The 27,132-nt window shown below is 42.5% G+C and overlaps 1 protein-coding gene and 1 pseudogene across 3 annotated transcripts; both read left to right on the top strand.

The window, feature by feature from the left end:
• Window positions 1–220: 220 nt before the first annotated feature.
• Mlkl (mixed lineage kinase domain like pseudokinase) lies at window positions 221–27,028 on the top strand. Of its 3 annotated transcripts, none has more exons than XM_046435086.2 (12): window positions 221–681; window positions 4,517–4,630; window positions 8,023–8,481; window positions 12,632–12,706; window positions 13,841–14,036; window positions 16,673–16,770; window positions 20,900–21,035; window positions 22,772–22,853; window positions 25,212–25,363; window positions 25,560–25,609; window positions 25,864–26,004; window positions 26,350–27,028. In XM_046435086.2, the coding sequence occupies exons 3-12, from the start codon at window positions 8,025–8,027 to the stop codon at window positions 26,379–26,381; spliced, it is 1,419 nt and encodes a 472-aa protein (XP_046291042.1). In that variant the 5' UTR covers window positions 221–681; window positions 4,517–4,630; window positions 8,023–8,024; the 3' UTR covers window positions 26,382–27,028. The 3 variants fall into 3 exon arrangements, with proteins under 3 accessions (XP_046291042.1, XP_046291044.1, XP_046291041.1); XM_046435085.2 differs by having other exon boundaries at window positions 222–681; window positions 4,517–4,634; XM_046435088.2 differs by lacking the exon at window positions 4,517–4,630.
• Window positions 18,028–20,891, top strand: LOC124086372 (14-3-3 protein theta-like; annotated as a pseudogene).
• Window positions 27,029–27,132: the final 104 nt, after the last annotated feature.

The raw sequence follows: 27,132 nt of genomic DNA, 5'->3' as shown, positions 1-27,132 counted from the left end.
AAGATGCAGGCCTCAGAACCCCCTCTCAGGCTTACACAGCTTTTTATGCTCCAGGCCTCCCCATACTCTGTCCAGGTTATCAGCGTTTCCTGGCCTCAACTAAGCAAAGGACCTGGCACTGTTGAGTACTCTGACTTGTTCCTGAGTGCATTTGGGGAAGGTGGGGAAGAGTGGGGGGAGGGGCATATCAGGAGGAAGGCCTTGGCTCGGAGCCACCTACAAAGGGGCTCCACGGAGCCAGGACACCATGAGTATGGAGCTTAGCAGGAAGAGCCTCCAAAAAGGGAGCTTCGAGGCGTGTCACTGCGCAACGTACAGGCATCTCGGACGCGGGGGCAGTGACCTCCCGAGGACCCAGAACGGAAACAGCCGTCCCACAGGCTGATTGGAGGGAGGCTGCCCAGGCGCAGCGGTGTAGCCGCGGTTTCACTTGAGGAGGGAACTAGACAACAGGTCGCCACCAGCCACTTGTGGAGTCCCACACCACCAGCTGGAGCGCAGAGCACGGGACACGCGAGGGAAGGAGGCGCAGAGGACTCGAGACCCCCAGGGCTGGGCACACTCCCCTGTCCCCGGGACAGAAGGCAATCGTCGGAAAAGCGGGAGGGAGGAGCGATCTATCTGAAATAGTCGCGGGACAGACTGGATGTACGTCCCTCGGAAGGACGAGGGTGAGCTCAGGTTGGTCTCGGGGCGCGCGGATTCCTGGGCGGTGATGGGGGAGAGCCGGGGCCGGAGGCTGGGGCTGAGCTACTAGTCGGGTTCCTGGAACTCGGAACCGCGTAGGTTTCGTTTCCTCTGCTCCGACTGGTGGAGCTGTCAGTCTATCTCCGCTCGGATGGGTGGAGCTGTCAGTCTATCTCCGCTCGGACGGGTGGAGCTGTCAGTCTGTCTCCTGCCAAAGCAGGGACGCAGAATAGGGAGTGTGATCGCTGAGCTGTAGCGGCGCGGACCGGCTCGGAACTGTCCAAGCAGCCCTAGACTGACAGCTTCAGGCGGTCACTGGGGCGATTTCCAGAATAGCGGGTTTCGGTTCTAGAGGGTGCATGCCCTCTTCCTATACGGGGATCCATTTTAAGGGAGGAAGCGGGGAAGAAGGAAGAGAGAGTCGGACAGACACCCGCCTGGCTGCTGCCTGGGGCGAGGCCGGCTTGCCGCGTGCCCTTTGCTCACCCCAGAACCCAGGAGAAGCCTGAGGACGCTGGCCAGCACCGGCTCCTCGGAGATAACAAGAGGACCCAAGAACCATAAGGCAGGGCAAATACTGCGGCGGGGGTGGAAGTGTCCTCCAGGCCTCAGAAGTAGAGTGACTTGTGTGACAGACTGAGGACCAACCGATGTGCCCCGTATCACTCGCGGGCTGAGATAGCATAAAACACCCAGCGCCGCTGTTCGATGCAGAGCAAACGAACCAACCGAACCAACGAACCAATCGAGGCAATGCGCGCAGGAAGAATCACTGAATTTTTGGTGTTTGACAACATGCACCTGCATGCTTTGGGGTAATTTTCGCGTTCGTGGTGGCCAAGAAAGTTTATCACATTGGCCTTTACAGACCCGGATGGGTGACAGCCCAAATCGGAGTTTCTGTAGCTGAAGTTTCCGGGAGACTTTCTCGAGGAACTGAAGCCACCAGGGAAGGTGTTTGCAGCAGCCAACTTGTTCAACCTCTGCTCTCTACGGAGTTCCTGGAACCCATCAGAAGCGTCTGCGGGGAGGAGGCACTGTAGAATCTCTTGCGCAAAGGGTCTCCAAGTTTGTCCCAAACCAAATGTTTGTCTGCAGCAAGCACAGGATTCTTTTCTCTCAGAGTGGCCAACATCCAATGGAAGAAAGTGTGGATGGTCCAAAATGGAGCATCTCCTTCCATCCAAGAGATTTCTGAATTCACCATGGTGAGAAGGGCCTCCTTCATCTCTCTTCCTTTAACAGAACAGAAATTCAGATGAGATCCCTTTGAAAGACTTACTTCTGCATTTAAACCCCTGCAAGAGCACCCAGGAAGCCAGCTTCTTACTATCCACCTCTCTGGCTCTCTTCTAAACATGAATGAAAAAACCACAGAACCTGATCCTGAGGCTTGGGATGAAGTTTTCCTAAGGATAGTAGAACAGAAAGAAGGGAAGAATCTGAACTGATGACAATATTGAGCCATTGATTTAAAGTGATCCTGAATTCTACATCACTCTTCAACTATAGGTTGAACCAATAACCTTCTGTATTATTTAAGTCACTTTGAATCATGTTTGCTCTATTTGCAACTAAAGACAACTACATTTAGTAATGAATGATGATAACAATGATGCAAACCTCTTTATTCACCTTCAACATGCTGAGTGCTTTGGAACCACCAACTCACCATGGTTATCTCCATTTAACTGATGAAGATACTGAAGTTCAGGGAGATTGCATTCAGATGAGTTCCCAAAGTACTTTAAAATAAAGTTAATCTCAATAGCTCAATGGAATAGATAAGTAAGATTATCACCATTTTAAAGATCAGATAACAGCTTGGAGAAGATAATTGGCCTAAAACCTGAATCTGACTTTAAAGCATGAATAAGGCACTGTCAAAAGTGAAACCAAATAAACAAGCAGCCAGGCGGTAGCACATACCTGTAATCTTAGCAACCCTAGGTTCAATCCCTGGTACCAAAAACAAAAAAAGCAATTTAAACCTGGGCACGGTGGTGCATGCCTGTAATCCCAGCAGCTCAAGAGGCTACCTAAGGATGGTAGAACAGAAAACAGGAGGATGATGAGTTCAAAGTCAGCCTCAGCAACAGCAAATTGGCTAAGCAACTCAGTGAGACCCTGTCTCTAAATAAAATACAAAATAGGTCTGAGGATGTGGCTCAGTGGTTGAGTGCCCCTGAGTTCAATTTCTGGTAGCCCCCTGCCCCCCCCCCCAAAAAAAAGTGAAACCAAATAAACAAGCAGTAGACACACTTTTGTTCTTATTGCCTTAGTTATGACTTCTTGGTCTAGGGACAGAGGTAACAGGAATTAAGACACTCCTGAAAAGACTCATGTATCTCAGATTATCCAACTGTTCCCAGTTGCTAAGCAGATGTCCTCAGGGCCATTTCTTGGGACTTGTGAAGGCAAAGGGCTTTATACCTTCTCAATTCCACCAGAGACAGAAGCAGGTGTGAAAATATTGCTCAGACAATTGGATTTCCACTTCCGAGCTCCAAATTCCAGTGGCTTTCTTGCTGAGCCTCATCATAAAACAACATCTCAGCAGTAACCAATCAGAAAGGATAATGGGGGAAATATTCCACTCATGGAAGTGATCATTTATTTTTTTTCAAGTTGAGCACAGAATGTTATTTCAATACAACACGAGAGAAAGACAATGATAATTTTAACAGTATAGAACATGCAATGTTATGATCATAACATAATGGGAATGTTCTCCAAGTTGAAAAGAAACAGGTAATCCATTATAATTCATCAGAGGCTCCCAAGCTCAGCATTCTGAATTATGTTTATATATTAAATTGATAGTAGAAGGCTGTCGGCAGAAAGAACAAATGTTTGTTCTTCCAGATAAATTCTATGCCCAGAATTTCATTAAAAACTCCATAAACTTCAAACTCCAAACACTTTCCAGAATATAAGATTCACAAGAAGACAAATACCCCGTATGTAAGAGATTCTGTATATCACAATTAGCTGAGTTCAAATATTTGGTTGAATGATACTAAATTTTGTAGGATTTTCATAAGCTGCTCAGTCTTCTTGAGCATCAGCATCAGACTGTACCTTAGGATGAGTGAAGTCTGTTTGTTTCCCTTTTTTTATATAAATTTATTTTTTAAATTTTTTTAAAGAGAGAGAGAGAGAGAATTTTTAATATTTATTTTTTAGTTTTCGGCGGACACAACATCTTTGTTTGTATGTGGTGCTAAGGATCGAACCCGGGACACACTCATGCCAGGCGAGCGCTCTACCACTTGAGCCACATCCCCAGCCCCTGTTTGTTTCCCTTTATGTTTAAAAATGACATAAGTCCCGGGCCTGGGGTTATAGCTCAGTGGTACAGCACTTGCCTAGCATGTGAGTGGCCCTGGGTTCGATCCTCTGCACCACACAAATAAATAAAAATAAAGGTATTATATTCATCTACAACTATAAAAAATATTTTTTAAAAAATGACATAAGTCCTAAGAGAGGCTTACTAAATGTCCATGCAACAAAAATATTTTAGTACAACATTTAGCAATATAAACTATGCCTTTTTATAAATGAAAAGAGAACCTCCCTCCTAACTGGAGCTGACCAATCCTGGGATATATGGACAGGACAACCTCATCCACCCTGAGTCTTGGCAGTCTGAGGCTGCTGCAGGCACAGAGATCAAGGAAGCATACAAGTTATGACAACCCTAGCACAGTGAAGTAAATAAAAAGTGTTAGGGCAAGTGGCATTTTGAAATATTTTCACCAGCAAAAATCACAGAGATGTAGAGCTGATGCAACCAATCTGGGCTAAAGCTGTGTCTCCTTTCCAGGTTCCAGAACCATCTTTGAAGGTCTCCCTGGCTTCCTGCTTTTGTTATGCCTTCCTTCCCTGTGCTGCACTAGTCTTCTGTTGTATTCTTGCATTTACATCAGCCAACTGCTGAGTGAGTAAGTAAATGTATGGTACACAAGTTCATATAAATATCTATACACACAAAGGCCTGAATAGTCCATACGATGGTACCTTTTATAGCCATGTGTCCCATTTTAACTTCTACTTGTCTGCCTTTATCTGGCTCCTTCATTTCACAATCACACATACACACTTAATAAATGTTGATGGACCAGAGTCAGAATTTTGAGTCATTCAAATCCAGAAAAAAAAAAAAAACATTCTTGACCACAGCTAATTCCCTTACCTCCTTCAAGTTTCTGATCATTATCAGAGTGAAGCCTACTTTGACCATTATATCTATCACAACTTGACCACCCCATGCCCCATTCCTCTTCACCCGCTTCATCCTATTTCACTTTCTTTATATCACTTATCACCTTTGAACAGACTAGAACTTAACTCACTATGTTCCCAGTTTAGGATCTGGCTCAAACTAGAATGATAACTCTACAAAGGCAAGAACCTTCATAGTGGTGTCAGTAGCTCAAGAAATATTGTTGGGTAACTGAACAATAAATATCTTCTTAATAATTTAGCCACAAAAATATCTAAAATCTCATTTTAGATTATCTGATCTATAAAACATCAAACAGTGACCAAAAAAATGACTCTGCAAGAAAAGATTCCTTTGGGCTTATTCTGTTTTTTACATGCACCTGTTTAGGGCACTCAGAACACATGGCATGAATTAGGATAATCTTCTTAAAAAGCAAGAACTTAATTTGGCCACAGACTAAATGAAACCCTTGGTTCAACGTTTTTAAATATACCTAAAAAATCTAATTCAATTAAATCTGAATTAGAGTATTCCAGTAACTCTCTGTCCCTGGCTAGTCCAATATCATTCACAAATTCAACATAGACAAGGTGTGGTTTGCTGGCTTATATTTTTAACTATCAAAATAAGTGCAAATGATAAGAAGCAATGATTTAGTACATGAATCAGGACCTGCAGATATATGGATGAGATGTGCTTCTCTGCTTTGGCCAAACATCTTAACATTACAGATATATGTGTACATATGTGTATTGCATGAATATAGCATTAATTTTATTGTTAGTACTTCATTTAATTCATTTTCCACAAGCAACCATTACTCACAAGTTCAATGTGAGAGATCAAAAGGGTCAAAAGAAAAAGAAAGAATGTTATCTGCATAGCTTTTCTTCCAGTTTGGTGCCAGTACCTGCATTCCAGAGCACACTGTAATTTGGCAGGTGGATAGCAAGCAACAAATCTTGGGAAGCATCTTGATTTCACAACCACTGAATGTCCTGCATAGGTCTGGCATGCTCCTGCATCTCCCACTGAGCTACTCCTGCTGCCACATATCAAACAAAATGATCTTCCCATTGACCTCAGCAGAAGCTTAACGCCAGCAATATGGTGAGCCAAGGTTATAGTGGTAGTTTTCCTTGGCCCATTTAACCTCAACAACATCAGCTTTATGTTTTACTAAAACTTGAAGCGTTTGGGCAGGCCTGGAATCCATTCCTACCATCAGCAAATGACATCCATAAGCAATTAAACCTTGCCAGCCCCAGTCCCACCGTCACCTTGTTGAGGGGGTTGAAGGTCCCTGTGAAGGTGCCAGCCGACACCTTGAAGTTCACGGTGTAGGGCAATGTCAAAGGATCTAGCCCAGGTTTCCCAGCCGGCCGAAGCTCTGAAGTGACCATTTAAATAAAAAATTTTATAAGAATGTGCTGTCATGGTATAAAAAACAAAACTGCACAAACAAAGCTTAAAGAAACAGGGACAAGTGTTTTATTTCTGGTTGGGATGATTAAAATTGACAAACCTGGCAGCCCTTCCCACATGTAAACCAAATTTAAGGTACTGCCAAGAAAACTCCCAGTAATATGCTCTGATAATTAAACCAAATGACCCTAAAGTTCATTTGAAACAGGAAATTAGTGGGCATAACCAAGATTTAAAAATAATCTAAAAATAAATAATAGTCTTGAAACTCTAAAAAAAATTATAAAGGGACTCACCTGTAAGATATTTAAATATACTTAAAACTGGCTGGGGGTATAGCTCAGTGAGTGAGCACATGTTAGCATGTGTGAGGCCCTGAGTTCATCCCCAGCATCAATTAATTAATTAGCTAAATTAAAATTAAAAACTGCAGCAAGTAATATCATTTAGGGTCTGTTAAGAATACGACAAGGATGTCAAAGGAATGAAAGGGAATATAAATGTGTGTGTTGGGGGCTGGGGTTGTAGTTCGGGGTAGAGCACTGGCTAGTCCAATATTATTCACAAATTCAACATAGTGAAGGTGTGGTTTGCTGGCTTATTTAACTATCAAAATAGGTGCAAATGATAAGAAGTAAGGATTTTAGTACATGAATCAAGTTTCATTCCTAGTCCTTTCTGTTTATTTATTTTTTGTTTTGTTTTGAGGCAGAGTCTCACTAAGTTACTTAGAGCCTCACTCAATTTATGAGGCTGGTCTCAAACTTGTCATCCTCCTGCCTCAGCCTCCCAAGTTGCTGGAATTACAGATGTGCACTACCACACTTGGCAATAATTGCTAATTTTAAAAGTCAAAAACTCTTAAACTGGTAATTTTGAAATAAGCTTACTTCATTCGCAGGAAGGAAAAAAAAAAAAAAGCTGACCAGCCTCAGTTGCCATTATCACTGTGTGTTTGTAGCCTTTCAACTCCAGGGCTTCAGCGAATGATTATACTCTTGACTCTCAAAAATGGAGAAGTAAAAGATAAACTAGAAAGTCCACATTTCAAGGAAAGTGGAAAGAAGCATATATCTTTGTGACAGTGAAGACTGTTCCTAGCTCAGCTTACTCCACATGTTTGAGTTGCCTGCCTGGCCCCTAAATACTTCTGTATTAGTTAGAATAGGCTCATCTGATAAAATAAATAGACCCCAAAATATAATGGCTCACATGCAATAGAAACTTGGTCCTCACTCACTTCACAGACCACAGCAGATGCTCCAGGCCTGTAGGCAACTCTCTTCCAAGCCATTATTCAGGAACCCAAGATCCTTCCTTCTTGGGGATCCCTCCCCAGTTCCTTGGGCTGCATCCAGCAGGCAGAGGGAGAGAGGTGAACCTGCCTCAGCCAAAGGAGCACAGGTGTCATCCAGGCACACACCATTGGTGAGAACGGGTTACGTGGCCACATGGAGACCCAAGGAAGGCTTGGGCTGTGGTCTTAGCTGGACCGACACTCCCCAGCCTCAACTGCTGTGACAGAAGAGCAGAACAGATTTTGGTGGGCAGCAAGCTGTCTCTACATGAAAATAGTGAGAGACGGCTGAAGCACTGAAATCACAGACACCCTCCCTTAGCAGAGTAGTAAATACACGGGTGGCACTGGGACTTCAGTCCTTTCCTTCTGTTTCTTCTAGGTATGGATAAACTGGCGCAGATCATCTCCTTAGGCCAGTTCATCTACAAACAGTGTGAAGAGATGAAATACTGCCAGAAACAGTGTCTGCGTCTGGGGAGCCGTGTGCACAGCCTGCTGCAGCCTCTGAAGATGCTCCAGGACCAAGGAGAGAGGAAACTGTCCGCTGAGATAATGGCCGCCCTGAACCATTTCGAAGCTGCCCTGGAGGAAGCTAAGAGGCAGATAGAAAAGTTCAGCAGTAAATCTAATATCTGGAAGTTTCTAAAGGCAGGCGGTAACAAGATACTCTTCAGGGAAGTGAATGAACAGCTGAGAGACGTCTTCGAGGAGCTCTCACTGCTACTTCAGGCTGATCAGCTTATTTTCAGGGTCAGCCAAGGAGCATCCTGGGCACAGGAAGATCAACAGGATGCAGAGGAAGACAAACAAGTCTTCCAAAGCTTACCCCAAAGAATGGGTAAGCTGGTTTGATTTGGTTTGGTTTGGGGTGGGGGGTGAAATTGGAAGCATTTTAGTCACACTTTGATTTATCAAAAGGAGCAGAAAGGATGAGCCAAGTTTGAGCAGTTGTGTGTTCTTGTGGCTCAGAAATCCTAACATCCCTGGGCCCGGATATGGTGGGGGCCGGTGAGATCTGGGCAAGCCAGTGGGGGTAGGGGAGATGATGCTAATGGGTCTCCTGTGCCTCCTCGTTTTTTCTTTGATGTGATTCCTGAAATTCCAGAGGCTCCCTCCTTCCAGACTCTCTTCCAGGACTCTCAGTTAAGATATAAGTGGTCCAAAAGAAGAATTAAGTATTTAACTAAGCAAACACAAATTTGATACAGCATGCCCAGCCCTGTTCTAAGAATCAGGGATAGAGCACAGAGCAAAATTGACAAAATCTCTGCCCTCATGGAATGTAAAGCCTGCCAATAGAGAGCTAAATTATTTTATCAGAATGTGATTAAAAAAACACAAAACCATGAAATAAGCCTGGCGGGTTGGCTCATGCCTATAATTCCAATAACTCGGGCAACTGAGACAGAAAGATGGCCAGCAAGTTCCAGGCCAGCCTGGGCAATTTAATGAGAACTTTCCTCAAAAGAAAAGATAAAAAAAGGGCCAGAGATAAGCAGGCAGGATGGTGCATGCCTGTAATCCAGCCACTTGGGAGGCTGAAGCAGGAGGATCATGGGCTTGAGGCTAGCTTCAGCAAAGTAGAGAGGTCCTAAGCAACTTAGTGAGACATTGTCTCAAAATAAGTGAAATAAAATTTAAAAGGTTGGGGATGTAGCTTAATGGTAAAGTGCAACCTGAGTTTAATCCCCAGTACCAAAAAACAAAAAAGAAGGGGGACCAGGTATGTAGCCCAGTGGTAAAGCACCCCTGGGTTCCATCTCCATATTGAGAGGAAAACAAAAATCCATGAATCATAAAGTGGGATAATGAGATGTAAAGTGAATATGGATGAAGAAAGAGTGGTCAGGATGATGGGATAATATTTAAATGGGCACCTTGAGTAAGGAGAAAGAACTAGTCATCAGAGATGTGGAGAAAGAACAATTTGGGCAGAGGAAACAGCACACATAAAGATCCTGGGGTAGGAATAGATATGGCATGAGTAGCCAAATAGCTGTATGGCAAGGAAGAGCCGCAAGGCCAGATGCCTTTGATGTAGTAGGTAAGGGAGAGAAAAATAGTACCACATAAAGGTAGGGAAATAAAACAGAAAATACAGGAGCAAGGACAGGAAAGGCCATGGGGCCATGAGAAGAAATTAAATTTTATTGCAAGAGTCATAGGAAACCAGTGAATGGAAGTCCTTCAACATGGCCTGTCATGATTTGATTTGTAGTGAAAGAAAATCACTCAGGTCACCATATGGCAAATGGACAGGAAATGCCTTGAGGGTTGTATTACCCAATTACTGCAATTAATAATGCTGTACAACAAACCCCATAAAACTCAGGGGCTTCAAGAAATAGTTATGGCTGGATGCGGTGGTGCATGCCTGTAATCCCAGCAGCTCAGGAGGCTGAGGCAGGAGGATCATGAGTTCAAAGCCAGCCTCAGCAATTTATTGAGGACCCAGGCAACTCGGTGAGACCCTGTCTCAAAAGAGAATACAAAAAAAAAAAAAAAAAAGGCCGGGGATGTGGCCCAGCGGTTAGTACCCCTGAGTTCAATTCCTGGTACAAAGAAAGAAAGAGAGAAATAGTTATGAATTCCCCCGTTTATGGGTCTGCAGATCTGTTGCATGTTTCCTGATCTCAGGTGGGCTTGGCTCTGTTTGGCCCCAGGCACCAAATCCGGTTTGGGTCTGCTTTGTGCATCTCTTTCTGGAGCCCAGGCTGAAGGAGCAGTGAGTACCTGGGAAATGTTCTTCTCATGGCAGAATTGCAAGAAGGAAACCTTAACTGGGTTAGCACATTTTAAGTTTCTACTTACATCACATCTAAAGCAATCCACATGGTCAAACCCAGCGTGGAGCTGGGGAAGTTTTCCCGCTCTGATGCTATGGCAAGGGTGTGGTATATACTACCTCACCTGGGACTGAAGAATTAGGACCTTCTCTTCTGGTCAGAACGGAAGTGTGAGCCCAGTTAGAAGCCCACATCCGAGACTTGGCAAGAGATGCCAGCAGCCTGAACTAGGGTGGCCCTAGTTGGACTTAGTGGAGGACAAGGCCCTAAGGGGATGAGACATGGACTAGGTGAGCTGTGGAGGCAGGCAGTGGAACCTGGGCCACCAGAAGAAGGAAGAGAGAGGAGGCGTGGAAATGAATGAGGCCTCGTCAGGGATCTTGCAGGATCCTGGTGACATGAATCCCTTCCCTCTGGTAAGGATTGTGTGCCGAGAAAGAGAATGAGGAAAAAAATACGTATGGCTGAACCTTCTAGGTGCTCCATCCCAGAGGAGTAACAGTTCCACCACCTTGATATGGAGAGCGACCTGTCCCCTGTGGAGTCAGCAAGAGGCACCAACCAGGACAATCCCAGAGACCTGCCACCAAAAGGCATCCTTTTCTGAAATGAGGGAAACTGGTCCCCCAGCTGAATGCCTGCAATTAGCATTAGAAGGGCAATTAGCAGCTGGGGTGGGTGCGGATGCAAGGATGGTACAGGGAGGCCGCCCCGGCTGGAGGGCGGGCGTGGCTCTAGTCTTCCTAGTCATCAATGAGTGTTGATCTGCCTCCTTGTGGGATCAGGAGACAAACAGGAGTTGAGGACAGGACTTCCTTCCAGCTCTTGCCTTTAAATATTTATAGTGTTATAGCTCTTGCCTTTAAATATTTTTTGTACATCCACATAGTACAAAATTCAAAAGGTACAAAAAGGACCCAACATGAGAAGTAAATCTGCCTCTCTCCATGACCTTAAGGAGCCCTGTTGGCTTCCCCCGTACACAATCTCATTATCTACCAGTTTCTTGATTAGCCTTCCAGAGATGTCGGTACACAGCATACTAAATACCCTTTCTTGATTCTTTTTTTCAATGAGTAATCTTGAATATTATTCCAGAGAGATATCCACAGAGTTCTCTAGTATACATGGACCAGGTATATTTAAGCAGCTCCCTGATTTGTTTGTGTGTGGAGATTGAACCCAGGAGTGCTTTGCCACTAAGCTACATCCCCAGGCCTTTTTTTATTTTTTATTTTGAGACATGTTTTCACTAAATTGCTTAGAGCTTTGCTAAGTTGCCCAGGCTGGCTTTAAACTGGCAATCCTCCTGCCTCAGCCTCCCAAATTGCTGGAAGTACAGGTGTGCCCCATGGTACCTGGCAGCAGCTTCCTTGATAGACATGTAAATTGTGTTCAATTCTTCACTATTATAAATAGTCTTGCAATGATCATCTTTGTATATATTTTAGAAGAACTTTAGGAGATACTCCCTTTAGTGAAATTACTAGATCTCTTTGCTAGGTCAAAAGCTATAGGCGTTTTTAATATTTTTATTTATTTATTTGTGTGTGTGTGTGTGTGTGTGTGTGTGTGGTGCTGGGGATTGAACCCAAGGCCTTGGGCATGCAAAGCTAGCATTCTACCAACTGAGCTATGTCCCCAGCTTGGCACTCCCTGATTTGTGTGTTTGTGTGTGTGTTTTGATAGAGGTTGCTAGATTATCCTCTGCAGAGGTTAGACAAATGTCACTCCTACCAACAATGGATGAGATTGTCTCTTTTTCCATAGTTTATATGAGTATATATTTTAGGATAGATTAGGTTATGCAACTCAGTATCTTACAGAAACAAGTCTATTCCTCTTTCTCAGGCAGAGTCCTTAAGACCTTCCAAGGTGACTTTCTTCTTTGGGCCTGCTTTTAGCAACAGGCACTGACTTGCCACTCCCAGAGCAGCCAGGGAGGAACCTCCTCAGACTCCACGACATCCTTCCCCTGGGAGGTGACACAGGTCTCTCTCACTTCCTTTTTTGGCCACAGCCAGACCTCAGGGCACTTCCTGAGTTCCTTGAAGTAGAAAGCTGAATATTGGTGAGCAGTAGTATTTCCTACCACAATGACTATGATACGTAACTATCTTGATGGTTTTATGGCATATTGGTTTTGAGTAGCATGTTTTTCTTTTTATAATTAGAACTTGTATTGTTGAATATTTGTTGCAGAAAATGAAAACATTAAAGCTTCACTGAGGAGGTTGGAAATCAACATGAAGGAAATCAAGGAAACCTTACGGCAGTGTAAGTTGTCAGGAGCCCTGTTACAACCAGCTGTTCCCAAACTAGAAGCCACCTGTCTACTAGAAACTCCAGCCTCCTCCTGCCTCTGCCCTGCTCCGTTTTCTGTGCTGCGTGGCTGGAAGCAGCCCACAGGTTTGGGGGTATGACCACAGGGAGCATAGCTTTCTGTCCATTTGGGTTCTTCCTGACCAGCAAGAAACCTCCCAGTTCCTGTCCAAATGCTCAAAATTCCCTCTGTGAATAGTTATGTATCTTAATCAACTACTTATTACTGAAACACGTACCTGAGGTGATCAACTTGTAGAGAGAAGGTTCATTTTGGCTCACAGTTTCATGGTCAATTTGGCCCCGTTGTTTTTGAGCAAGGCAGTACATCCTGGTGGGAACATGTGACAGAGAAAAATCTTTCACCTCATGGATAAGAAGAAAAAGAAAGAGGAAGAAACAAAGGTCCCACAATAACCTCCTAAAGTTTCTACCTCCCAAAAGCACCACCCTGGGGACCAAGCCTTTAACACATGGGTCTTTGGGGGACATTCCAGGTCCAAACTATAGCAGCCTCAAAGCTTCAATTCATTTGCTGAATGTCCAACAAGAAATTAAAGTCAAATTTGAAATTCTCATTCATTCATTCATTCATTCATTCAATAAAACGGTGAGAATCTGCTTCATACCAGAGGCTGTGCACAGCTCAGATGTGGTGAAAGAAATTGCCTTCAGGAAGCTCATTGCTTAGGAGGAGGGTAGAGGAAAGAGACTGTGAACACATGACAGCAGTGTAGTTACTGAGCTTGAACTGTGTCTCTAGTTATTAGGTCAGAAATGATTAGTCAATGATGCCAGGTACCCCAGTGTCAAGCTGTACGTCAATAGGAGGAGGGAAAACTCTGAGACGGGAGAGACAGGAGTTAAGGCTGGAAAGACAGGCAGGATGGAAGAGGAGGGCAAGAAAGTACTGGAAGGGGCCCTCCTCCTTCCCCTCCACCAGCTCAGAGGCAGATACCCCTGTGTGAAATCAATCCACGGTGCCAGCCAGAGCTGGCTCTGGTGTAGAGCTTCCCACTCATGTCCCCACTGTGCCACTTCCCTTAGGATACCTTCCTTAACTTACTGGCTCTGTATCTCCTGTCTCAGTGCTGGGCTCAGACTCATCAAAACCCATGCAGAAGATCCCACAGGACCAAGTCAAGGAGATTAAGAAGGAACAGCTTTTAGGATCCCCATGGATCCTGCTGAGGGAAGACGAATTCAGCACACTCTATAAAGGAGAGTATCATAGGTCTCCAGTGGCCATAAAAGTATTCAACAAACCCCAGGCCAGAAGCATTGGGTAAGTCATTTTTTATGATTCTCTTCTATGTATCAATACTTATTCTCATTAATTCACCAAGAGGTGTATTGGTCCCATCTCTAGATGGGAAAATGGGACCCAAAAAGGTAAAATGACTGCCCTCTACTATTAAAGAACAGAGTCTAGACATACCTCCATGGCCACCACAATTTTACCTATAAATCAATTTTATTTGTGGATTTATGTATTTTTTAAACTTTGTTTCCTCTCAGTCCTTTTTTTTCATTTCTCCATCCCCTCCACAGACAATAATTCCAGTGTTTTATTTGTATGTGTTCTTGTAAAATGTATGCTTTTATTATTACGTGTACGCGTTTATAACTTTTATAAATTGTAGTGTGATAGGTCTGTTGCCTACTTTTCTGAATTTGTTCACTCAGTGTCATGGTACATGGAGTCCTGTCATACTGACTGCTCTTCATGGTATCAATTCACATTTTGACTATTTTTATTCTTAGGTGGGCACAATATCTTTATTTTATTTTTATGTGATGCTGAGGATCGAACCCAGTGCCTCACGTGTGCTAGGTCAGCACTCTACCACTTGAGCCACAATCCCAGTCCTTGAGTATTTTATTTTATAAATTAAAATTTTAACTAGAAAAAAGCTTTATTTTCATTTGGTCCAAGTCCTGGGAGCCCTCCTCCTTCCCCTCCTCCTCCTCCTCCTCCTGTATTAGATATTGAATCCAGGGGTGCTCTACCACAAAGCTACATCCCCCAGCCCTTTTTATTTTTTTCTTTTGAGACAAGGTCTCACTAAGTTGCCCAGGCTGGCCTCAAACTTGCAATCCTCCTGCCTCAGTCTCCTAAGTTGCCAGGTTTACAGTTTTGTGCCATCATTCCCAGCAAAAATATTTAATTTTGATGACATCCACTATATCAGTATTGTCTTGTATAGTTTATATTTTCCATGTCACTCCTAAGAAATTATTGAGTGACTTAAGATCACAAAGATTTACTCTGTTTTCTTCTAAGAATTGTATAGTTTGAGATCTTACCTTTAAGTCCAGGATATATTTCAAGTTAATTTTGATGAATTGTGTGGGGGTAGTCATTCAACTTAATTCTTCTGTATGTGAATATCCTTTGTCCCAGGACCATTTTGTGAAAAGACTGTTCTTCTCTATTGAATGGTCTTGGCACCCTTGTCAAAAATCAGTTGACAGTGCCGGGGTTGTGGCTCAGTGGTAGAGCACCTGCCTAGCATGTATGAGGCAGGGTTCAATCCTCAGCTCATAAAAATGTATAAATAAAGAAATAAAGATACAGTGTCCATCTACAACTAAAAACACATTTAAAAAAAAAAAGCAATTGATCACTGGGATGGGTGTAGCTCAGTGGTAGAGCTTGCCTAGCACACTGGATGCTCTGGGTTCAATTCCCAGTATCACGAAACAAAGCAGTTAGCCATAAACTTATGAGTTTATATTTGGATTCTTCATTCCATTCCATTGATTTAAATGTGTGTCCTTAAGCTAAAATGGCACTGTCTTGATTACCATAGATTTATAGTAAGTTTTGAAATTGAGAAGTATGAATCCTCCAACTTTGTTCTTTTCAAGATTGTCTTGACTCTTACGGGTTCTTTGCATTTCCATCTGAATTTTAGGATCAGCTTGTCAGTCTGACAAGGCATGGTGGTGCACACCTGATCCCAGCAACTTGGGAGGCTAAGGCAGGAGGATCACAAGTTCAAGAACAGCCTGAGCAACTTAGCAAGTTGCTCAAAATAAAGAAAAAAAAAATGGTCTGGAAATGTAGCTCAACTGCAAAGCACCCCTGAGTTAAAAAAAAAAATTAACTGGGATTTTTTATAGGCATTATATTAAATCTGTAGATCAATTTGATATTATTAAATTTTCTGAACCATGAACATGAAAAAAAGATTATCTTACCAACTTATTTTATCAAAAGAAAAAGAAAAAAATGAGGAATTTCATTTTACCTGGAGGTCAATTTGCAGACTGTCACCATCTTAGTCATACTAAATCTTCCCATCCAAGAACATGGTATGTCTTTCCATTTATTTAGATCTTTTTAAATTTCTTTGAACAATGTTTTAAATATAAAGATTTCAGGCTACAAGACTTGGACTTCTTTTATTAATTATTCTTAAGTATTTTATTCTCTTTATACTATTTTAAATAAAATTGTTTTTTTTAAATTTCATTTTCAGATTGTTTATTGCTAGCACATGGAAATACAACTGATTTTTGTAGGCTTTGGACCTTCCCTGCACCTCTGGGTTCAATCCTCAGTAAAGGAAAAAAACAAAAACAAAAATAAAACCCTTATCATCTTAGTTTGCCCAGTAAAACCTTATTGATCATAAAAATACAATTGTGCCAGACTGTTTGAAGTGCCAGTTAGCAAGTCCCCTTATTCTGTTCACAGGCACTGTAGGGACTAATTCTGCTGCCAAGTTCCTCCAAGTACTACATGCTGCCATCAGAACTGAGCTAATTACAACACCCTTTTTTCCTGTAATGCAGGGTGTTATACCCAAAGGGATGCTGATGATACCTCACCCCCACCCCACGTGCACACTATATTTATGCTCTTCAAGTGGGCCTCCAGTTCTGAAACCCTCATTTCCCTTTTCACTCTCATAGAACGGTGAGGCATACCTTCAATAATGAGATCAGAACAATGAAGAAATTTGATTCCCCCAACATCCTGCGTATATTTGGGATTTGCATTGATGAAACAGGTAAGCAGGTTTCTGGTCAGGAGGTTTGAGGGCCTGGATTGTACCTCCTGTGTTCTAATGTGTTGCATTTTTTAAGAATAGCTGAGAGGGTGGGATCTACACCATGTGGTTATTTTCAATGCCAATTGTGGGGGATCTCAAGATGCATGCTCCCATCTTCTTTCAGGAGAGCAGGGCTTTAGCTGGAGTATTGGTTTGTGTTATGTGCCCTTGTCTCCTCTTGCCAGTCCACTAGGAACACAAAGGGTGCTTGTTCAGCTGCTGGCCTTGGTGATGGGTATATTTTGTTGCTATAAAACATTACAAATTTGGGGCTGGGGTTGTGGCTCAGGGGTAGAGAGTTCACCTAGCATGTGTGAGGTCCTGGGTTTAATTCTTAGCACCACATAAAAATAAGTAAATAAAATAAAGGTATTGTGTCCATCTACAACTAAAAATATTTTTTTAAAAAGAACTATTTTTTAAAAAATAAATAAATATATTTTATGTTTAGATTAACAGGCACCATCTTGAGAACAGGAAAGGTTTTTTTAAAAAACCAATAAATAAATTACATTCAAGAAGAAAAGGTGGGGCTGGGTTTGTGGCTCAGTGGTAGAGTGCTAACCTAGCATATATAAGGCACAGGGTTGGATACTCAGCACCACATAAAAATAAATTTAAAAAAAAAGGTATTGTGTCCAACTACAACTAAAAATATATATTTTTAAAAAGAGGTGTTTATATCTGAAGTATGATATATCCTTAAATGTTTTTCCTCATATAGCACTTAAACTTCCAAACTGCCTGGAAAATATCTTCTAAAATATAACTCATACTTTAAGTCATAAAAATAATGGCCAAGAAAAAAAAATCAATTTAAGACAAAATTTATAGTTTATGTTCTTAATACCCTTCAGTAAAAGAAAGAAACATAAATTAAAAATACCTTGTTATCTTAGTCTGCCCAGTCATAATCATCAATAATGAGATCAGAAAATAAAAATAATATAAATAAAACATAAATATAAATAAAAGTATCAATTGCCAATTTATTAAAAGTAAATGAACTATATATATGCACTCTGTAGGTGCTGAAAATCTGAAATATATATATATATATATATATATATATATATATATATATATATATATATTTAAAAGTCACTCTTGGGAGACAAAGATCTGGAGGAGGAGGACTCCTGATCAGGGTCGGCACTCGCCCTGGCTTGCCTTGCCTCTGGCCAAGCCCCGGCGCGAGGGAGAAGACCCACCTGATCCAGAAGGCCAAGCTGGCCAGGCGCCACCTGCATAAAGGCTGTGACCCGGCAGGGCACCAAGCTGTCCAAACAGGAGCACAACCTGCTCGGTGGCCTACAAGAACATGGTGGGGGCTGCAGGTACGCCTCGGGGGTTATCTCGAGCATTGAGCAGAAAACCTACATTTCCAACAAGAAGTTGCTGCTGATTAAGGACTATTGGGAGAAAGTAGAGTCAGAGCTGAGTTCTGTAGGCACCACGGTCCTGGAATTGTTGGATAAGAATTTAATAGCAATGCCACCAATGCAGAGAGTAAGGTCTTAAATCTGAAAATGAAGGGCGATTACTTTCAGGTACCTTGCTGAACTTGGTGACAATCGGAAACAAACTATGGGTAATTCCCAAGGAGCTTACCAAGAGGCATTTGATATAAATGAGAAAAAAGAGATGCAACCCACACCCCCATCCATCTGGGGATGGCTCTTAACTTTTCTGTAATTTACTATGAGATCCTTAATAACCCAGAGCTTGCTAGCACCCTGGCTAAAATGGCTTTTGATGAGTCCACTGCAGAACTGGATATACTGAATGAAGACTCCTGCAAGGACAGCACCCTCCATGCAGTTGCTTAGAGACAACTTAAGCATTGTGGACAGGAGACAGTGCAAGAGAAGAATGTGATGCAGCAGAAGGGGCTGAAAACTAAATGCAAATAGGGTGTCAACCTTCTTTCCTCAAGAAACCTTTTTACACATCTCCATTCCTTATTCCAGTTGGATTTCCTATAGCAAAGTAACCCATTCATGTTTATAGTCTTTTTACACTGCAGCTTTGGGAAGACCTCATTCCTTGATTTGCATTTGTCTTGGCCTTCCTGGTATGCAGTTACTGCTATAGAAAAGTATTAATAGCTTCATTTCATATAAACATAAGTAAATTTGTAGTTCTGGTATTCCCTTTACTATGTAATAGAAGTAGTCTATTGCTACCAGAATACAAGCATTGCTTTTTTAAAAAAATACTTTTAGTTGTATATGGACACAAAATCTTTATTTTATTTATTTACTTTTATGTGGTGCTGAAGTTCAAACCCAATGCCTCAGATGTGCTAGGTAAATGCTCTAGTACTGAGCCACAACCCCACAAGGATTGCTTTTGGCAAATGAAAGTGCATGTCATTTCTTATACACTAGAAAGGGGAAATAAAACTACACAAGTCCAAGTCTAAAACTTTAGTCCTTTTCCATCCAGATTTGTGCACATGTGAGAGGGTACCCAGTTTGTCTGGTGATTGTTCTTTAGAGAGTTGAACCACTGTTGTGTGTTGCTAATAATTGACTATAGTCCCAAAAAAGCCCTGTGAAAATGTTATGCCCTCTGTAATCGCAGGGTAACATAAGATAAAATTACATTTTATAAAACAAAATAAATAAATAAATAAATAAACTCTTTCTAACAGTATCTAAAATAATTGCATCTTTGGTGACACACCTGAAAACTATCAAGCATTTTATTTCCCTGGTTTTCATACTCCAGCAGTTAGTTCTACCCCTTTTTATCCATTTAACATTCATCCAGTACTTGTTTGATTTTGTTTTGTAAATATACTTAGTTATATGCCAACACAAAACACTGACAATACTCCTTGGTAAACAAGGAAATCCCCAAATAGTCCAAGCCTTTGTTCCCAAAGCGGGGCACAGGTAAATGATAGATAGAAAGAAAGAAAAAAAAATCAATGGCCCTTATTGATGCAGTCAGAATGCTCCTGAGAGTCCACAACTGTTTAAGAATTTGCTAATGAAATCCTGAAGAAAGTTGCAACAGATTGCTCAGATAAGTATCAGAGAATAAGTCTTTGATAATCTATTTATTGCCAAGATAACTGAAAACACAAAAGCCTTTTCATTAGATGTCAATTTCCTTTTCCTATTTCTCTGTTTCTTCCTCATGTTTTTTGGAAATGCACTTTTTAGGTCTTTCTCTTCCTCATCTGATATGATCTGAATGACTATTACTTTGAGACCCCTTTCTGTTTTCTAAATCTTTATTTACTGTAGAATTTATCTTCTCTTAATTCTGTTCGCCTCTTCTTGGCTTCCTGCTTGTTTTCTGTAGAAGGTGGTGATTTCTCTTGAGTGCTCTGTATTTAAAAGTTTGCTACTAATAAATATGTAACCACATTATTATAATAGGAAGCTGTGGGTTGCACTTGGGGCATGGTTTCATGGCCATCTTCACTTTCTTGGCTCTTAACTGCAGACATGTCCCTCACTTTGGCAGTGGTGGCTTGGGCTCCTCCCCTAGTACCTCAACAGCCAGGCCTCCGCCCACCCCATCCCCACTCTCCACGTTCTTTATTTTTTAACGTGGCTGCAATTCCCATTTCATCCCTTCTGGAAGTTTCTCCACATCCTCAGGCCAACCTGATTTCAAAACTGAATCCCAATGTGAAGAGTTTCAGTGATGCTTATTCCCCTGGGTGATGGCTGAGGTGACAGATTCACCCTTTGTGTGGGGACTCTGGCATCTCCAGCCTAGGACCAGAGACCTAGACTTCTTGTCTTGGTGCCCCTCTCCAGCCCCTTGCACCTGTGCATTATTTCTTCTACACATACATATTAAGTGCCATGTGAACAAAACATATATTTCCAGCCTCCTTGTGGCTTCCAGTTGGCTGGGGAAGACATATCTCAAATGACTACTCAAATGTAAAATTATGACTTCCCAGACACTATGAAGAAGAGCGAATTCTGGAGGTATCTGACTCATAGGTCAGAGAGCAAAGTATGCAAAGTTGGGAGAGAAATGGGGCTCACAGCAGATTTGTGTCTTGATGCAGAGAAGCAGGAGCTCTGGACCTTCACAGTGTCTGGTTCCTCTCCTTTAGTGAGTCCACCTCAATTCTCCATCGTCACGGAGTACTGTGAACTAGGGACCCTGAGGGAGCTGTTGGATAAAGAGAAGGACCTCACCTTTGGTGTACGCATCTTCCTAGTCCTGGGGGCAGCCAAAGGCTTGTACAGGTACTCAGGGTGAGAGGGGGTGAGAGGGTGTAAATACACTTACTTTTTGAAAAATCTAAATAAACTGAGTGTGACATTGCTCACCTGTAATCCCAGCAATTTAGGAGGCTGAGGCAGGAGAATCAAGTTCAAGGCCAGCCTGGGCAACCTAGTGAAACCGTGTCTCAAGAAGAGTTGGGGATGTAGCTTAGCAGTAGAGCACACCTGGGTTCAATCCCCAGTACAACAAAACAAAACAAAGTAAAGACATCAAAATTTTAAAAAGAACACTTTCTATCACTACCATAAATCAAAAGCCAGGATCACTTGCCACAAGTTAGTGACCACAAATGAAACCAAAGGCTGTAATTAAATTCTGGCTGGATGAGGCTGGCTGCTACAAGTTCCATGATACAGACCCACATCCTCTGTCCAAAGGAGATTGCAGCTGACTTAGAGAGGGGTTAAGGACACCCAGAACCAAACTGAAACTGTTTCCTTGGTGTAATTAGAGTGTAAATAATTGAAAGAAAGAAAATTTTCTCCCCATGTAATCTTGCATGCCCCTATATCCCATACTTTGGAAATACTGTCTTGGCTATTTATTTTAAATCAGTTTTTTTCCCTCAACTCCCAAAACCTAGTGGGTTTTATGCAAGGGAATTTGTGACACTGTTACTGTCACATCCAAATGCTTTCTGATCTTCTTTGCCAGCTCTGTAGTGCTGTTCTGTATTTATCATGCTTTGCTGCTAAAAGCCCAAGGCTGCTACAGTTGTCTGTAGGCACTGGAGTCCATTCACCCTTGTATGTGTGTAGTGCTGAGGATTGAACCCAAGGTCTTACACATGTTAGGCAAGTGCTCTACCACTAAGCTACTCCCCAGACTTTTTTTCTTGTGACAGGATCTTGCTAAGATGCTGAGACTGACCTCAAACCTACAATTCTCCTCCCTCAGCCTCCTAAATCACTGGGATTGTAGGTGTGTACCACTGCACCCAGCTCCCTTCACTCTTGTGGATGACTGAAAGTGCCCAGAAGTTTGATAGCCAGCCATCCCAATCCATAGCTATTGACTGACTGGCGTGACTACGAAGTTCCAGCTCCTTTGCTTCCTGTGGGACAAATCCTGAGGCATAATTATGATCAGATTGAGCTGTGGATGCACCTGAAATCATACAATTTTGCTTGATTTCTTCTTCCCTGTCCTGCTTCCTCCACCCACTCACCAGTTTCTCCTGGGAGCCACTTGTCCTCAAATCCTTGGCTCCTAACATACTTCTTCGAGAACCTGATTTAAGACAGACACTATGACATCTGCCCAGCTGGAACACAGGGGTTCTGTGAATCCAAAGCATTTGTCTATAAGTTGGTGGGAACCCTAGCTTCATAATCTGTCATAACCACAAGGGTCCCTGGCCTGGTGCAGCCATCTAGTCCTACCTCTGAGTGCTTTGATCTTCCCAGTACCCCCAGCAAAGTATCACAGAGCCTCCTTCATCCTTCTCTACCTAAAGTGACCCTGGTGCCAGAGTGCACACACTCCACAGAGCTGTTTACACCTGCCTGTCCAATGCATTCCAGCTCTGCTGTGTACTCACAGCATACATTGTCAAATCTCACCTCTGCATCCGAGTTCTCTGGGCTATCCACTGATTTTTACCAGTGAGGAAGGCATGGTACTGGACAGCCTTGTTATCTCAGTAATGACTGTCTCTGCAATGGCCATTAATGCTCCCTGCCTTTGGTTGTCTCAGGCTACACCATTCGGAAGCACCTGAACTCCATAGCAATATCAGCAGCTCGAGTTTCCTGGTAACTGAGGGCTATCAAGTGAAGGTGAGCACACCCTTCATGGGCTCTTTGAATGAGTCAAATCTGCACGTCTGATATTAGGAGAGGATTGCAAATGTTTCAAGAAGGTTGTACTGCTTGTTTCTCTCCTCAATTGTGTTTATGTATGTATCTGTTTGTTTATTTACTTATTTATTGCAGTGCTGGGGATTGAATCCAGGGCCTCATGTATGTTAGGCTGTCTCCTTAATTTATTTAATTTAATTAATTAATCTATTTATTTTGGCACTAGGGATTGAACCCAGGGGTGCTTAACCACTGAATCACATCCACAGCTCTTTTTGTTTTTTTTTTATTTTGAAACAGGGTCTTGCTAAGTTGCTCAGGGCCTTGCTAAGTTACTGAGGCAGGCTTCAAAGTTGCAATCCTCCTGCCTCATCCTCCTGAGTCACTGAAATTAAGGAATGTGCCACCACACTGGGCTTATTTTATTTTTTAACAATGTAGATCATGGATTTTATTTTATTTTTCCTGTGTGTGTGTGTGTGTGTGTGTGTGTGGTGCTGGGGATTGAACCCAGAGCCTTATGAATGTGAGGCAAGCACTCCACCAACTGAGCTATAGCCCCAGCACTCTCATATTTTTATTGGTGCTTTATAATTAAATGTAATAGCAAGATTCATTGTAACATATTCATATATGTACACTCTCCCTTTAATTTTAGAAAGAGAGCTCAAATCCCCCTGGCAGTACAGCTTTCTGTGTGGCCACTGCAGAACAGATGCAACTATTACTTCCTGTTCTGATGCTTGCTTTACCTCACCACCCACTTAGCAGGGATAGACCAAGGGTCATTTCTCCTTAGATGCCTAGATACCACCACTTCTTTGTCCCTACAACACCCACAAGGGAACCTTCTTGGGTTCAACTAGTCTAGACTCACAGGACTCTCATGGGTCACACTTGGCATTCAGTTTGGCATTTGCCATTTGGCATTCAGTTTGCCAGCAATTCTTTCTTGTGGAAGTCCCCATCCCAGGGGTCCAGGAGATATTGACTTTGTCTTGTTGATTATGTGGCTATCTGGGCCTAGAATTCCATAATGTTAAGGAGTCAATATCTCTTAAAATAATTCTGCAGACAAACCTTCCAAGGTCCCCTCAGGGGACAAGCCAGTTCCCAGTTATAAGAATTGCTACAAAGCACAACATACCTATCAACTATTTATAGTTCTCTTACCCACTAACAAATATCCAGAATTGTCACTCAGCAATCTTTTTTATCATCACAATGTTTTTTATCATCAGGAGCATAAGTGACAATCTACCTTTATCAGGTTTTCAGGGGAACAGAGCTAAAAAGTTAACTGAAAATCCACCATGGTAGATTTTACTCAGAGAAGGAAAGGATTTTGTTGACTCATTGTCTACAATTCCCAAATGTTAAAAGAATATTTTATTTGTCATCCATGGGTGGTCATCTTTCTTTGAGTCTTATGAGTGCAAGGGACAGCCCTGAACTAACAGAAGACAAGTCCCTTCTGCCTTTCACATACCTTTCTTCTTCCCAAAGCACTGTGTCCCACACTCTCATGGTCCTCATCCTGCCTGACTGTAACACATGCTATTCAGCCTTTCACCTCTGGTATCCAGCATGGGGCTGGAGGTCAGAAGACATCATGCTTAGCAAACATGTGAGCAAGTCTGTGTGTCTTATCCTTTTCCTGGCCTTGCCTGTAGATTTGAATACATGGCTGACTTTGGAACTGGCAGCCTTCCGCACACCGATGGTGCTAATGGCAGGTGTGCATAGAACAAAAACATACACTCCCATTAATTGTGCTGTGGCTTCTTTAAGAATACCACATGACCATACAGGGTCAAAGAAGATAAATCACTCTTGTCATATAAAAATCCAATGGGACAGGCTGACCACCCTATGTGGGCAGATAGAACAGAGGGGGTTTCCCCCGTCATTTTTTTTATCTGTTTCTGGGAGAAGGCAAACCATGTGGTAGCTCCATGCACCCCCCACCCCCATATCCTCATTGAAACTGAGTTCTTAGCTGAGAAGGTCCTGTATCTAACATTGTTTTATTAGCAACAGCTTTAACTTACCAAGTCTTACAGGTGCTTTATAACCGTCACCTCAAGTAATCTTCACTGCCATCATGCTCATATTATAGAGAAGAAATCTCTACATGCTTTTCTTGGTTCCTGCATTATGATAAACTCAACTTTGATGCTAGCCAATATAGTAGCCATACAGTCAGAAGATACCATTGGAAATAAACCCCTCAAGGAGAAACCATTCCCCAATAATCAAGTGTCACACCAACCCCCTACCCTGTACCCTCCGTCCAAGATCTTGCTGTTTCTCTCTGTCTTTAATACATCTCTCTAGCTTGCAGGATTTGAATTGAGTAAAACACAGACTTCCATCAGTCGGGAAACTAAAGGGAATAAAGCAGAGAGAGTCAATTCTACAGCTTATGTCTCACCTCAGGGACTGGAAAATGTGTTCCATAAATATGACATCAAAGCTGAAATATACAGGTATGTGCACATTCTCCTGCAGATTCTAACTCAGATTAACAGAACAAGCAAAGTCCAAGTTGAACTCCTCTGAGGACTATCTTATTGATAGTCCTCAGAGGAGTTGGGTGGTAATCAGAAAATTCACTTAGTTTCCTGAAAATGGCTAAAGGGGCATGGGAAAAGGAACTTAGGGTGTTTCTTGGTTTTCTTTTAGCTTTGGAATCGTCCTCTGGGAAATTGCCACGGGGAAGATCCCATTTGAAGGTGAGGAACATGAAGGCTGACTCTGCTGGTGTTGGAATTGGGTCCCCTTACAGTGAACTAGAAATTCCCCCTCAGGCGCTCCCAAGAATTATTTTCTCCACTGGGGAACTGCCCGGGCTGGTCAGTGGAAGCTCTTGTTTTTTACATACTTGAAGTTCCTGCTTCTGATGCCAGCTACCTGCATCCAGAGAGATATGGGTATGAGTGCCAAAACAATTTTTTAATTTTTTAAGCCTCTATAATTTCCATTCCAGGCTACAACTCTAAGACGATTCACCAGCAGGTGGTTGTGGACCGGCAGCAGGAGCCACTGGGTGAAGACTGCCCTTTAGAGCTGCAGGAGATCATTGATGAGTGCAGGGCCTATGAGCCTTCCAAGAGGCCCTCTGTTAATGGTAGGGTTCTTTCTGGTGCATAGAGCATAAGCCACATGCTTCACATTTGTGAAAGATTTCATTTTCACAAACTCCACCAGGGGACATTTGACAATGTCTGAGGCATTTTTAGTAGTCGCAACTCAGGGGAGGTAGAGTGGAGTGTGCTGTGGCTTCTAGATAGAAGTTAATCCAGAAAGAGAACTTGCTATCACAAAGGCTTGGGTGCAGATGAGAGTTCCTGCTCCAGCCAGACCAGGGGTATGCAGTTTCTACACTACTGTGCAGTGTAGACATAATATCTGTGTTTCTAGCTTGGCTCTGAGTTCTCTGCTTTGGTCTGACTTTCTGTTCATTCATTTACAGGAATCTTAGAGAGACTGTCTACCTTTACTTAGTTGTATCAGAAACCTAAACCAAGGAGTCTCTGGACAAGAAGCACAAACTGGACATGTCTCTCTCTCATATCCTTTGGCATCAAGCTACTATGGGTGCAAGGAGGCAGTACTTCTCTATTACAAATAGAAACTATTTGTAATTCCAGTCATACAGAGCACATCCTGCTCCCAGTGGTTTTTCCAAAAATATGCTTCTGACTGTACCTGTAGATGATCTGCAAAACTTGATAGATGATTTTCTGCCTATGCCTCTTGACAATGGGACTTTGCAGCTCCTTGCATTGAGAACTGGAAATCTGTTCTGTCTGAATCCGGGATGTCACTGTGACTTGATTCACTCAATAGAATGTGGAAGAGGTGACAGTATGCAAGTTCCAAAATTAGGCTTCAAGAGGCCTTACAAGTGCTCACTCCCTTTCTTGGAACCCTACTCAGCCATGAAATTGGGTTAGCAAGCTGGATAATGGGCGACCACATGGAGCACAGACAAGCTGTCCCTGCTAAGATCATATTAAACCAGCCTGGCAACTGACCCAGTTATATGAGTGAGCCCAGGCAAGACCAAAACCACCCAGCTGAGCCCAACCCAGATTTACCATTGACAAAATCATGAGCTAAATAAATTTTTTATTTCTTAAACCACTAAATTTGGGGTGCTTTGTTACATAACAGTAGTAACTGAAAAAATACCATTCAGCCCTTCCTCTTGCCCACTGATCTAAATACCTACTCCTCCTTTAGAAACTTATGG

The sequence above is a fragment of the Marmota monax genome, unplaced genomic scaffold (assembly GCF_021218885.2).
Source record: "Marmota monax isolate L192 unplaced genomic scaffold, Marmota_monax_Labrador192_F-V1.1 WCK01_AAM20220418_F8-fsc00024, whole genome shotgun sequence".
Classification (NCBI taxonomy): Eukaryota; Metazoa; Chordata; class Mammalia; order Rodentia; family Sciuridae; genus Marmota; species Marmota monax.
Note: the sequence above shows the minus strand (reverse complement) of the source record. Positions and strands in the feature narration are given on the sequence as shown.

Excerpts from the sequence above, each read along its gene's own strand:
- Mlkl (XM_046435088.2), top strand. The coding sequence starts at position 8,025 with ATGGATAAACTGGCGCAGATCATCTCCTTAGGCCAGTTCATCTACAAA. Across the intron at positions 12,707-13,840 it reads CAAGGAAACCTTACGGCAGT|TGCTGGGCTCAGACTCATCA; the intron begins GTAAGTTGTCAG and ends CTCCTGTCTCAG. Across the intron at positions 25,610-25,863 it reads GGGGAAGATCCCATTTGAAG|GCTACAACTCTAAGACGATT; the intron begins GTGAGGAACATG and ends TTTCCATTCCAG.